Source organism: Pavona decussata, unplaced genomic scaffold (genome assembly GCF_977016875.1).
Source record: "Pavona decussata unplaced genomic scaffold, jaPavDecu1.1 SCAFFOLD_87, whole genome shotgun sequence".
NCBI classification, from domain to species: Eukaryota; Metazoa; Cnidaria; class Anthozoa; order Scleractinia; family Agariciidae; genus Pavona; species Pavona decussata.
Window position 1 is genome coordinate 2,865,084 of NW_028145504.1, and position 12,074 is coordinate 2,877,157.

The window sequence follows — 12,074 nt, forward strand, 5'->3', positions numbered from 1 at the left end:
AAGTATAAGAAGCTGTCGAAGGGCGGATGAGCTGTTGAGCCATCTTTCAGCCCTGCTTGTTCAAAGAGCGGATATCTCTATCTAGTGGATAAGTCGTTATCCAGCGGATAAAATGTACTCCAGCCAATTGAATACATTTTATCCGCTGGATAGCGACTTATCCGTTCTTTGAAAAACTGGAGCCAGGCGTACGTTTCTCAAGACACCCGAAACGTTTCTTGGCCCCGAAAAGCATTTATCAAATCCTCCTCCTTTCAATGGGTAGTTACTAGTAGTTGTTCGTGCAAACTAGCCGAACGAGTTTGTCGCACATGTACATTTTTCCACGTTTTTAATAGCTTTCAAAATTATTTGAAAATTTAAGGTTCTGGCAATGAACATTGTGCTCGTGAACTAGTTTTTTGGGCCTGAAATCAGTTTCGCGGGAATTTTGATAAACGGACGTCAGGTCCGTAAAAATCGCCAGCGAGTCCTCTGTTTGACCGATCTTTTCCACACAGAGTTTTGCTTTCCTGAAAGAGTGCAGTGAAGTGGCTATTCGGGTCGCTAAGGTGAAGCGTGCGTGGCTGTCCCCTAACTTCGTTGAAGCTCATGTTTTCTCGGTTTAACTGAGACGGATTTTCTTTCAGGGAGGCATTCTTGGACAAGCCAGTGCTAGACTGGGATTGTGATGACGTGTGTAATTGGCTGGACTCCATAAAAATGTCTCAATACAAGGAGACATTTAGAGAAAACGACATTCAGGGTGCGCATCTTCCTGACCTAACAAAGCCTGAGCTGAAAGAGCTGGGTGTCAAAAGCCTTGGACATAGAATGACGCTGGTAAACGCCATAGCAAAGCTGTCTCAGCCATTAGAGTCGAACTGCTGACTTAGACGAAACACTGTATGCGCAGTTGATTTGTTGTCTCGGAGAGAAGCACGCGTATGTTGAAGCGCTGGGATGCAGTATGATGGCTTGTTCACGGTGAACTCGATGGTTTCACCATGGAGGAAGAGAAGCGCTTGTGTGCTGTGTTCTACGAAAGAGCCGAGACTGAGAAGCTTTGAATGGAATACAAGACTGAACAGTCTCGCATAATTTCTGGGAAAAGGAACAGTGCTCTTCCAAGCGTTTGGAGTTACTTAGGCAATTAGGTCAGGCCACGCTGCATGTATTTTTGACAAATCTTTTCCACTTTCGTCAAGCATGAACTGTATATGAAAAAAGCATACGATAACACATACGCGTATACCATGGAACACGACCAATAATTCATTTGGAAAAACACAAGCAATCACGGTTTGTAGAAATGCTCTTGGAAAATAATAATGCCTAAAACAAAAACAAATATCAAGGGGAACAGTAAGGTCAAGAATTTTCAGAATCTGGCGAATCCTTGTTCACGAAGGCGAAGTGACGAGAATTTTCACGAATTTATTTACACACAACGATTTCATTGGCCTTGCCATATAAAGATTAAGGATGGATCAGTTATGTAGTGTTGGTGCGCAGTAATTTTGTATTTACCGATTTGCATTTTAGACGAGTTGCCAAGCCAGTGTAGAGTAATTGCATAAGCCTCGACCATAACTTGAATTTGTAACAAACCGCGCATCGTTTGACATTTTTAACTAACCTACGGAGGTTAGTTGGTCGAGCAGGTTGGGCTGCCTAGCCTGTTTTGCTTCGTAGTTTCTTAAGAATAATTTCTTACAATTATTCAACTTTTCTTAGAAGTTGTTAAACTGACTGAATGCATTTAAGGGTCTTTGTTCCCATTTTGACCTTATTTTATTAGAGGTTTCAATTTGACGCTAATTAAAGTAATAGAACTATTGTTAGACTTGCAAACATTTATTTTTGCATGTAATAAAGACGTATATTTTAAAGGTAATTGTGGTGTTCCTTGGGGTCAGTATTTAATTATTTGAATATTCCTTACGTTACTGGTACAGCAAGACTAGCTTTGAGTTGAAATTTTTGCCGGCCATGAATTTCTGCTCCGGTTTTGCTAGCCTTTCTGATAATTGGATATAATTGCGACCCGTTCGGTTCATAGCCTACTCTAGCCATTCGCTCACTACGACGGTGAAAGCAATCCTTTCGGACAGAACCTTAAATAACTGAGTAGAGGTCACTTACATCTTTCCCTCCCCCCCCCCCCCCCCACCCCACCCTCTCCTGAGATCCCTTCGGGAGCACCTGTTAAGGACGGTGCCTATCATTGTTACTGCGCATACGTTCTGTGCATCTCGAGATACTCTGGTTTCCTATGGGTAGTGCCGACTAATACAGGGATATTTTTGCGCGGTTTAAAACTGTGCGGAGTGCGGAGAAAGCAGAACTTAAGAAGTGCTCTTGGTATCCAAAAAAAATTGGGGGTAACCATGCATTTTTTCAGAGATAATAAAGCTTCAATATGAATTAAAATGCCTTACATTGCTTTGTATTTTACTGTTTTATTATTATTATTATTATTATTATTATTATTATTATTATTATTATTATTATTATTATTATTATTATTATTATTATTATTATTATTATTGCTTAATTATCTCTGAAAATTGCGTGGTTACCCCCAATTTCCTTTTTGGATTTCAATTGCCCCTGCTAAAGTCTGCTTTTCCCGCATAGTCACAAACAGCGCAAAAATAGCTCTATTTGTAGTAGGCACCGTCCTTAAGTGATAGTACAAGTTTTGAGTCTGGAAAAATTTTCTTGAGCAGAATCTCACATGGCCCTCCACTCAGCAGCACAGTGTGCAGTACACAACACTCTATTTGACTCCCCATTGGGCGAGGCGCGTTTGTATTATCACAGGAAATACAAATCTTGTGGATCCAGTTGTTACCCGTTTGTTACGGATGCCTCTTCATTCCATTGCTTTGTTACCGCCACTTATTAGTTGCAGCCGGAAGGAAGCGAGCTGCGTCGCAAACAAATTCCGCTCAATGAATTGGAATCAACAAGCTGTATAAATTAGAAAATGAATTCAAAATTCTTTCATCCTTCACCTTGCCCGTTGTAAGCGTCACAAATTCGGCAACTTCAGGGAAGATAAATTTATTTATTTACTGGATTGAACTTTGCCAACTTGTAAAGCGAACATGAGGAAACGCGAGAATGGACTCGGAAAAAAATTGTTTGCTTAAACCACTTATATATGACCCTTTCGTTGTGTAATTTCTGTTGACTCCAAACGTTCATTAATTATTTATTTGTTTCCAAGGGCCGAATTGTGCCATGACAGACAAACAGGTGGAACACTTGAGAGATCGAAATCCACCGCCTCCCGCCTTTCCGTCGGCAAGAACAAGTGTAATGGGTCTTCAATGAAATTTCGCAGACGATAATATTGACAAGCATTTTCTTATTACCGTAAGGGTAAAAAGAAGAGAAAGGATGTAAAAATGTGAAGAGTTAAATGTATTTGTTGTCTGATAGGATGTGACCATGAACAAAGCCACATTTTTTTCCCAGCTAAAATTGCAAATCACGTTTCATCAGCCCACCTGCTCTTTAGTAAAAGTGAAAACATAATGTATAAGTTGGTAAAATCCATTGGGATATCGCATCAAAAGTAAAACGCAAAGCTCCTGAAAATATTCAGTTGCTAGTTAAGTGAACGTGAACTTTAAGCATAGGACATTTTTTATAAGTTCACAGACGCGGCCAAATTTTTCTTAGTACATCCGGGATATTTGATAACTGTAGGGAGAGTTTCCATGACTTCTTACACCACGTGTAAACTATTTTGTGTACGTCAGTAAATACAGAGAGCTGCGTTTTGAGGTTCACAAGGAGTTTCTAACCTCCTAAAATGAGGAGTTTCACAGTATTTCTCTTCTTTGTGTACCTTGTGGTACACAGTGGAGCGAAAGACTTTCCATCTTGGCCAAATGATCTGAGCGAGATCGACTTTTGGGACGATGGCGCCGAGAAATCGAAAAGATCGGAATCAAGCGAGTCCAGTTCCAGTTCAAGTTCAAGCAGTTCCAGCTCGAGTTCGAGTTCGTCCAGTTCAGATTCTTCAGGCGCATTCCACATCAAAGTGGAAGAATACGAACAAAAGACGGACAAAAGTGGAACTCACGAAGTGACAAAGACTTACGAGAAGAAGAAACCCGCCGGAGGAAACGAAACGTCTAGTAGCAAGACAGTTGAAGTGTTTCGCTTCCCAAATGGAACCATTCAACGCAAGGTGAAAAACAACGGACCAGCAATGCAGGTACGTACGATGAAAAACGGAAATTTACTCGTACTGTTTTGCTACTCGATAGCGATTTTAAACACTACTTTATACTTCGAGACTGAGTTGTCTCGCATCGTTGCCTTCGATGTTCATAACATATACATGTATGCAAATTTCAGCGATAAATCGAAATGCACTTATAAATAAGCAACTTTAGATCAAAACCTAAAGGATTACAGTGTAAGCTTGTCCACCATCACACTACAAGCTTTAGTAAAAAATGTGAAGGCTTAAATAATGAATTTCTTATTGCCTGTATTAAACGTGTAGCAGGGATAAACGATTTTTATGAGTGAGTTTTGAAGAATCTCCGTGGCTTTATAAGGCTTCAGTTTTCAAGTTCCGTAAATGGTGTTTGGAGGAACCGTGGATTGAAAAAGTGATATTAATTATTACAAATTTCTTTGAAGCATCAAAGGAATAGGAAGTTACGTGTTGTTCTATTCTGTTTTGAGGATTTTCTGATATTTGTGTTGTCTTTTTTTTCTGATTATTGTTTTACATTGTATATTAGCTACTTGGTGATCTAGTGTCTTGTATGGAGTGTTCTACTCTTTTACAGATTATCCTTATGGCTTTTTTTTTTTCTTTCTTTTTTTAGTGTATATAGATTTACTGTGCCATTAAATTGTAATAAATAAATAAATGAAAATATGTACACTGTGCAACTACGTAATTTGACAATTTGAATTAACAAATTTTGGAAATAATAATATATGGCAAGATTTTAACACAGCGCCATGCACTAATAATTATACTGTCTACATTTTCTGACTCAAACAATATTCATACTCGCTGTTTTTGTAAGATGGTCAGTCGTGACTATTAATATATGGGACAATTTTGCAGAAATCTATATATCTAGTATAAAACAGAATTGCAAGGGATTCAAAATTCTATTGTATCATATCAAGGAGAGGTGTTTCATCAAATTTCCAAACACCAAGCAGTGGGTTGAAGAAACGAGATGCAATCAAGTTATTTTGACCTGAACTTTTAGGTGATTGGAAATCTGATGAAACACTCTTTCAAGTGTCTCAGTCTGTCAAATCACTTCTTGAACCATTTATAGTTATTGGAGAAATTCAAAGCAAAAGTTCACCAATTTTATGATAATTAAGGACAGTGCCTACTAATAGCAAAGTATTTTTGTGCGGTTATATGACTATGCCAGAAAAGCAGATCTTGGGCTATGGAAATCCAAAAAGAAAATTTGGGGTAACCATGCATTTTTTAGAGATAATTAAGCCATGAGTATTCTAAAAAGCAGTAAAATACAAAGCAATGCATGGCATTTTGTTCCAAATTGAAGCTTTATTATCTCTGAAAAATGCATGGTTACCCCCAATTTTCTTTTTGGATACCAAGAGCACTTGCTAAGTTCTGCTTTCTCTGGATAGTTTTAAATTGCGCAAAAATATCCCTGTATTGATAGGCACCACCCATAGGAAACCCGAGTATCTTGATTGGCGTAGAACGTATGCGCAGTAACAATAGTAGGCACTGTCCTTAAGATCACATTTCCAAACGATCCTTCAATTTAACCTAGTGATTTCCATTGTTTCTGTCTGCGTAAATTGTTAACGCCGCTCTAGATTCTCGTTACACTTATAACAGAACATTCTTTAATGAGTCATTTAATAGTACTTGTCTGGCATGAGGAACACTGGTCAATGCTATGAAAGTCATTTATGTTGTCAGTGTTTTGTTGTTTTTTGAAAACTTACGACAATTTTCCTATGGATGCTCTCCAACCTTCACTGTTAGCCCAGCTGTTTACCCTGTACAGTTGTGTTTCCCTGAAATAATCATTCAGTTATCTTCATAAGCAAAAAAATATCAACATCAATGACAAATTTAATGTCCAGTGTATGTCAAGTTTTAGGTTGTTTTCGAATGATATTTTTTTCAGAATTGTTTCTGTTTATTTCTATGTGGCCAGCAGTATTTCCCCAAATGAATGTAAAATATAAATGAAACATGTATTTTGAAAGTTGTATGGATGAAAGATCTTTCATCAGATCAAATTGATCTTTCATTTGATCTTTCATCAGCAGTTCAAAATATAATTATGTTTCATATATTTACATTCATTTATTCATCCTTCACGGGTATATTACAAACTCACAATAGGACCAGCTTCCAGTTATCTTCAGTTGATAGCTCAGTTGGTAGAACACTGCACCAGCATCGCAGAAGTTATGGGTTCGAATCCCGTTCAAGCCTGATTTTTTTTTTTTTCAGGCTTTTTTTCGTAACTGCTTAAGTTACGTACTTACTGCGAGGATCTTTCCTCCATTTTAATATTTCCCCAAAAACATAGTTCTTGAAAAGGAGGGGCAAAATTGAGGACTAAATTGCAGGCCAGTAGTTTTAAAGGGACTGTCCAAGTTATGGGCCAGCAATGGGGAATTTGCCCAGCTTTCAAGCATTTGAACCCTGGCTACTTTGAGAAAATGTAAACAATATTCACTTGTTCACCAGAATTCAATTTTGCCAGCTCCTTTTTTCATTTCCCCATGTGATTAAAACAAATTTAGTCATGGAACTTGAAGGGATGGGAGGGGGGTGAACTGCATGTACCAAAAAGACATTTCAGGAAAAGAAGAAGACTTTCATGTGTGTTATTTCTTTATCTTATATGTAGCTGCTTCTAAAGGCATCTGCTCAGAAACATAATTTGAGAGCTCTATGTCAAATGCAAGATAGTTTGTTTCACTAACATGTAATTCAGCCAAAATTAATACACTGAGGCATATTATGACTGAAGAAAATTGCAGATTTGTAATAATTTCTACATATGATTCGGCTCATGTGAAGTATGGCGTCTGAATCAAAGCCGGTCCACAGCCGTTATTCCTGGCTGAGCCAGGCATGAAAAATGGCTGATCTGATCCGAATTAGATCGGCTGTTCGAAATTGATTCAGACGCCGTACTTCACATGAACTTAATTCATTGGATTCGATTCGACTCATGTGAAGTACAGCATCTGAACCGGGCCTTAGAAATGCTCCATGACCTTGTTGTTTTGCCCATCATTATGAATACTTATACATGTTCTTGATTCAGAAGTACTCATTGATCTCTTGTACTGTACCTTGTGATTATAGGCAGAATGTGCTAAGAGTGAAGACTGTGGTGAAGGTAAATTCTGCCGCCAACTCACCTACCAGTGTCAACAGTGTATTGAAGACTTTGGATGCTTCAGTGATGATCAGTGTTGTGGAGACAAGGTTTGCAAGTTTGGCAAGTGCTTAACTAAACCAGGTAAATGTAGAAAAACACTATTAATAATTTTTAAGCAAAAGGGCTGGGAAATGTTAATTTTTTTTTTGCTTAGTTTACAGTTTTCAACTTTGACTTGGTGTTGGCAAGATATGCTATATTGAATGTGGCTTGAAAATCAATACTCACACATTAGTACAATGTACACATTTAATTCAACATGGTAAAAATTCAACATTTGCATCATTACCGGACTTCTGTTGGGTAGTGCAACAAAACTGTTCTACGCTGTAACTTGCGGCACATGTTCAACAGCTGATTCAGATATATTGATTCCCTGCTGTGTTGAATTCAATTGAACCAAATTCAACACAGCAGAAGTGCAACATTTGAACTGAGTCTTATTTTCTCTCCCTTACAGAGCGCACAGGTCTTGCAAAGTCCCCATGTGATGATGACAGCCAGTGCAATGCGGGTCTTTACTGTTCATTCAACGTGTTTGAGGGTGGGAAGTGTGATGAACTGAGGAAAGAAGGAGAGTCATGCAACAAGGGAATATTTGCAAGAAGGCATCCTAAATGTGTTGAGGGTTTGGAATGTCTGCGGACTAGGTAAGTCCTGTGTGGCATCATTATAATTATCTATGATGCTTGGAAATTGCTAAATGGAATTTGTCAAGATTCTGTAGTTAGAGACCTTTGTTTAAATTTGTGGGCACAATAGCAGTGTCGCTAATAAAGGAGGGGTCTCAGGTCAAACACCTGACAAAGCTGGCTTCTGATCTGACAAACTGAATGGTAAACTTCAGAAGATTTGGAGTGAACCACACCTATTGACTCCCTCAAAATTCTTCATTGACTCTCCGGCTGACTTTGACAGTTACCTGGGATGCTGTACCATAGGCATCATGTACATTGTAGAACTGTTGAATATTAATTGCGTGTAGATGTACATGTAGAAACTCACCAGTAAGCTGTTCCCCATGTGTTATGCAATTTGTATGCCAGAAGGCCGCTAATACATTGTATGTCCGGCAACTTCAGGCAGTGATACATGTACATGTACACTGTTTTAATTGCAGCTGGAGCTTAACTTAGTAATTGATTTAGTGACTTCAAGACAACAGGAATTAAGAAGTAGGTTTCTTTCGTTGTTGCACTACTGTATCTTCTGAAAACCCTGTGCATCATGCTACTGTTTCATGTAGTGCACTGCACAAATGTCACTGACTACAATTACATGTAGGTTATCACAGTCTGAACAGGATTTAAAAGAATCTGCAGTTGCCCATACAAATCATTTGCCCATATAAGTATGTTACATGTACTTTAGGAGAACTGTACAGATGTGTGGGCCTACCTTGGGACTGAGAAAACTGTCTGGGTTTGGTTTCACACCAAAGCAGAACATAAAATACATTCAAAATAATTGTTCCCCCCCTTCCTGTCATAGATTTCTCCTTTCTGACTTAAATGTTAAATGCAGGTGAATACTTCCTTTTGGAACTGAAAATAGTTGTACATGTAACAACCTGCCCAGTAAAATGACTTGAGTCATTATACTGTAGGCAATTTCGAGGTCATGCAGTGCAAGTGGGTTCATTTTCAGATTTCATCTTACTGTCCCAGGTTGTTCAAAGAGCAGGTTACTCTATCCAATGAATAAACTGGTATCCAGAGGTAAAGCATACTCTAGGTAGAACATTATTTTTGTCCGCTAGATAGCGATATAATTATCCGCTTGCTCGATTGGAGAATCCGAGTGAGTGTTATGAGTTTGTGGGTTGCTTTCTCAAAATAACAAATGGTTGTCTGGCTTTTTAACCATATTAAACAGCTCATAACTTGGATGTTATCCAACCAATTAGACACGGCTTAATAATGTGGTCTTCCATGCGATGTTGTTAATTTGGCCATTTAAACTGTACATGTACATTAAATTGCAACTCAGCCCAGTCTTGCCAGGAATGAGGACGTTGTCCAAACCCTTGTTCGACCTCAGAATGGCAAAAAATCATAGTGCATGTGCAATAATAGACTTAAGTATAAATCTACTAGTTCTATCTCGAATGCCGTTGTGTGATTGGCTACGCTACTCGCTATCTATTCTGTGATAGATAGTGAGTAGCGATTTTCAACAAATTATTGGCGGCCGCTTCCTCGCGTTTTCGAAGTGTCTGCGATGAGGATATAATTTACTTGTTTAGTTTTGAACGACTAGTAGATTTATACTAAAACAAATAGATTATTCGCTCTCGATTTCTATGCTGCGCCCTCATCAGCTATCACGCGATAGAAATCTCGAACTCATAATCTAATTGTTAAGTATATCGTCCAAAATTGATTCTTGCAATATTTTTTTTTCTTTCAGTGGTTTTGGTGGATTTTTCTATAATTTCAAGTGCTTGAAGGAAGGGAGTGTGGAGGACAAGTCGCCAGCCATGTCACCATTTGATTGGTTCAACGGCTGGAAGAAATAGAAGCAACTGTGCGTCTTCTATCTGCTCACGGAAAAATTTAAATCTCAATCACGTAGAATTAAATATATTATATGGCTGCCATTCTGAATGGCTTTTTTACTTAAAATTAAATTTGTTCTAACCCTTGAGGTTGTAGAACAGTTCTGTTTTTATCTGCATGTTATTGCCTCACTATTTTAGTGAAAGTGGATTTTTGTATAGTTGCACAAAATAGACTGTATTTATTGGTTTGTGAACAACTTTGTTGTACGCGTCACGAAGAAGGTATTTACACTGTAATGGCTTCCGACTGTAGCTCCAATGGATATTTAATGTGTTACTTATCAATGACGCATGGATTAAATGAGATGTCGTTAATTTTGTGTTGTTGAGACTATTTTACAAAGCCCAAGTAAATGTCTGTTGACCCTTTGTTCTCCAAACTATTTTGAAATTTCAGTCCTAATTTTGCCTTTTTCCCTACCATGCCACCCAGAGAAGCACCTAGGACTAAGGAGTATTGCTACACACCAGTGGGGGAGATACCAGTTGATCTCCAGGCTACCCCAAGGGCAGAGCGAATGACGAGTAAAGTTTCTTATCGAAGGAAAAGCCTACATGTACATTTCGATGACCTACTTAGCCTCAAAATAACTACCCTCCTACATTCGATCGAAAATGTCTCCACAGCCCATGCATACTAGTTGTCTGCCTGATGGGCGTTTTTGGTCTTAAAATGCCCGACCTTCGTTGTAAAAAATAGTGTTAGATGTTTTGCGGCTCAATTGCGTTCGATCACCAGCAAGCGTCTGAGAAACATTTCAAAGTTCTTGATTAGTTTGACAACTTTATTGGCATCTAATTGACCACTAGCTGATCCCGGCTTCAGTTCCAAATGGCCAATAAAAATACTGAAACTGTACGACTTTCACGCCAGGACAGTTCAACCTGAAGCCATTAGAATGGTGTTAATAACATGTCACAAAGTTGTCAAAAGGTAATCAGAAATTTTGTGAGATTGGCAACGGTGAAGTATGAACTCGAGAGCGTACCACACTGATCGCCGTTCATAAAAGTTGCAAGTCAAACAAAAGAGTGAATTCTCATTCTCTCTTTGTTTTACGTTGTCCGTCTCTCTCTCGATTCTGACAAAAAAAAGTCAGGTGGATATCTGTTCGGAAGGCCTTTATCGCCTCAGAAATTCGGATTTAGTAATTTGTTAAGAAATCTCAAGTTGTCTTCGGCAAAATGACGGCTCAAAATTCGTAACAGCGGGAAACTTTAAATTCCTTTCGTTTTGGGAGGGGCAAATGAGTTGTTAAAAATGGGAAAAAGGTCAGCTGCAGGTCAGCTGGTATTTTCGTGGAGCCAAAAAAAGCGCGTAAATTCGGGGAATAAGATTCCATTCCCTGAAACTTTCTACAACTTAAATTTTCAGCTAAAGCATCCGAACACCTCAAACTATGTTACCTAATGCACAAATATGCCTTTAAAACGCCGGAAAAATGTTTGGGAACACAAAAGACAGTAAGTTAAGTATTTTGCTTAAATGTTCGTTGAGTGCTCCTAACAAGTTAACCTTCCTGATAGATTTGAAACGATTTCGTCAGTTCATTTATTTCCATCTTTGCAGACATGCTTGGCAGTTGGCATGGCATTACCTCAAGTATCGCAACGGCCTTCCTGAGAGAGCAGCGTGTATCATTATTAAGATAAGGCATAAAATTAACATATATCATACTATGTGAAAATAATTATGGTTCCTCCGGCGAGACTCGAACCTGGTCTCCTGCAGGGGCGGGTTGTTCGAAAGCCAATTAACGCTAATCTGCGATTTATAATTAATGGAGGTTTTCATCTCGCTCTCTAGAAGTGATTTCAAAGCCTAATTTCAAGCTAAAGGCAAAGAAAAGCCTAAGTCAAAACTGACGGCCAAAACTCTTTTGGAAGAATCTTTATCGATTAGTTATTAAACCCGAATCAAAGTTCACGTTAATCCAGTATTAGCTTAATCGGGCCTCGAACAACTGGGCCATGGCTTCAAGAGAGGCGCGATGACCACTACACCACAGGAAAACAAGTGCATGAGATGGTTTCATTGCCTGTGGTGTAGTCGTTATCACGCAGACCTCGAGAGCTAATGAGTTTCAGTC

At 38.7% G+C, this 12,074-nt stretch overlaps 2 protein-coding genes across 3 annotated transcripts in view; both read left to right on the top strand.

The window, feature by feature from the left end:
• LOC146474784 (uncharacterized) overlaps window positions 1-1,876 on the top strand; it is a 40,237-nt gene extending 38,361 nt beyond the window's left edge. For both annotated transcript variants that reach the window (XM_085116523.1, XM_085116522.1), the window contains one exon: window positions 630-1,876. In XM_085116523.1, coding sequence (XP_084972649.1) covers window positions 630-870 — 241 coding nt within the window. In that variant the 3' untranslated portion in view covers window positions 871-1,876. The remainder of the gene's footprint in view (window positions 1-629) is intronic.
• Window positions 1,877-3,731: 1,855 nt separating this feature from the next.
• On the top strand, window positions 3,732-10,299 carry LOC146474786 (uncharacterized). The gene is made up of 4 exons (XM_085116525.1): window positions 3,732-4,213; window positions 7,349-7,505; window positions 7,885-8,074; window positions 9,834-10,299. Exons 1-4 carry the CDS (start codon window positions 3,806-3,808, stop codon window positions 9,940-9,942), a joined length of 864 nt encoding a protein of 287 aa, XP_084972651.1. The 5' UTR covers window positions 3,732-3,805; the 3' UTR covers window positions 9,943-10,299.
• The last annotated feature ends 1,775 nt before the right edge of the window (window positions 10,300-12,074 follow it).

Bases quoted from the DNA above. Each gene is read 5' to 3' on its own strand.
- LOC146474786 (XM_085116525.1), top strand. From the start codon at position 3,806: ATGAGGAGTTTCACAGTATTTCTCTTCTTTGTGTACCTTGTGGTACAC. The intron at 4,214-7,348 runs GTACGTACGATG...TTGTGATTATAG, and splicing joins ACAACGGACCAGCAATGCAG to GCAGAATGTGCTAAGAGTGA. The intron at 8,075-9,833 runs GTAAGTCCTGTG...TTTTTCTTTCAG, and splicing joins TTGGAATGTCTGCGGACTAG to TGGTTTTGGTGGATTTTTCT.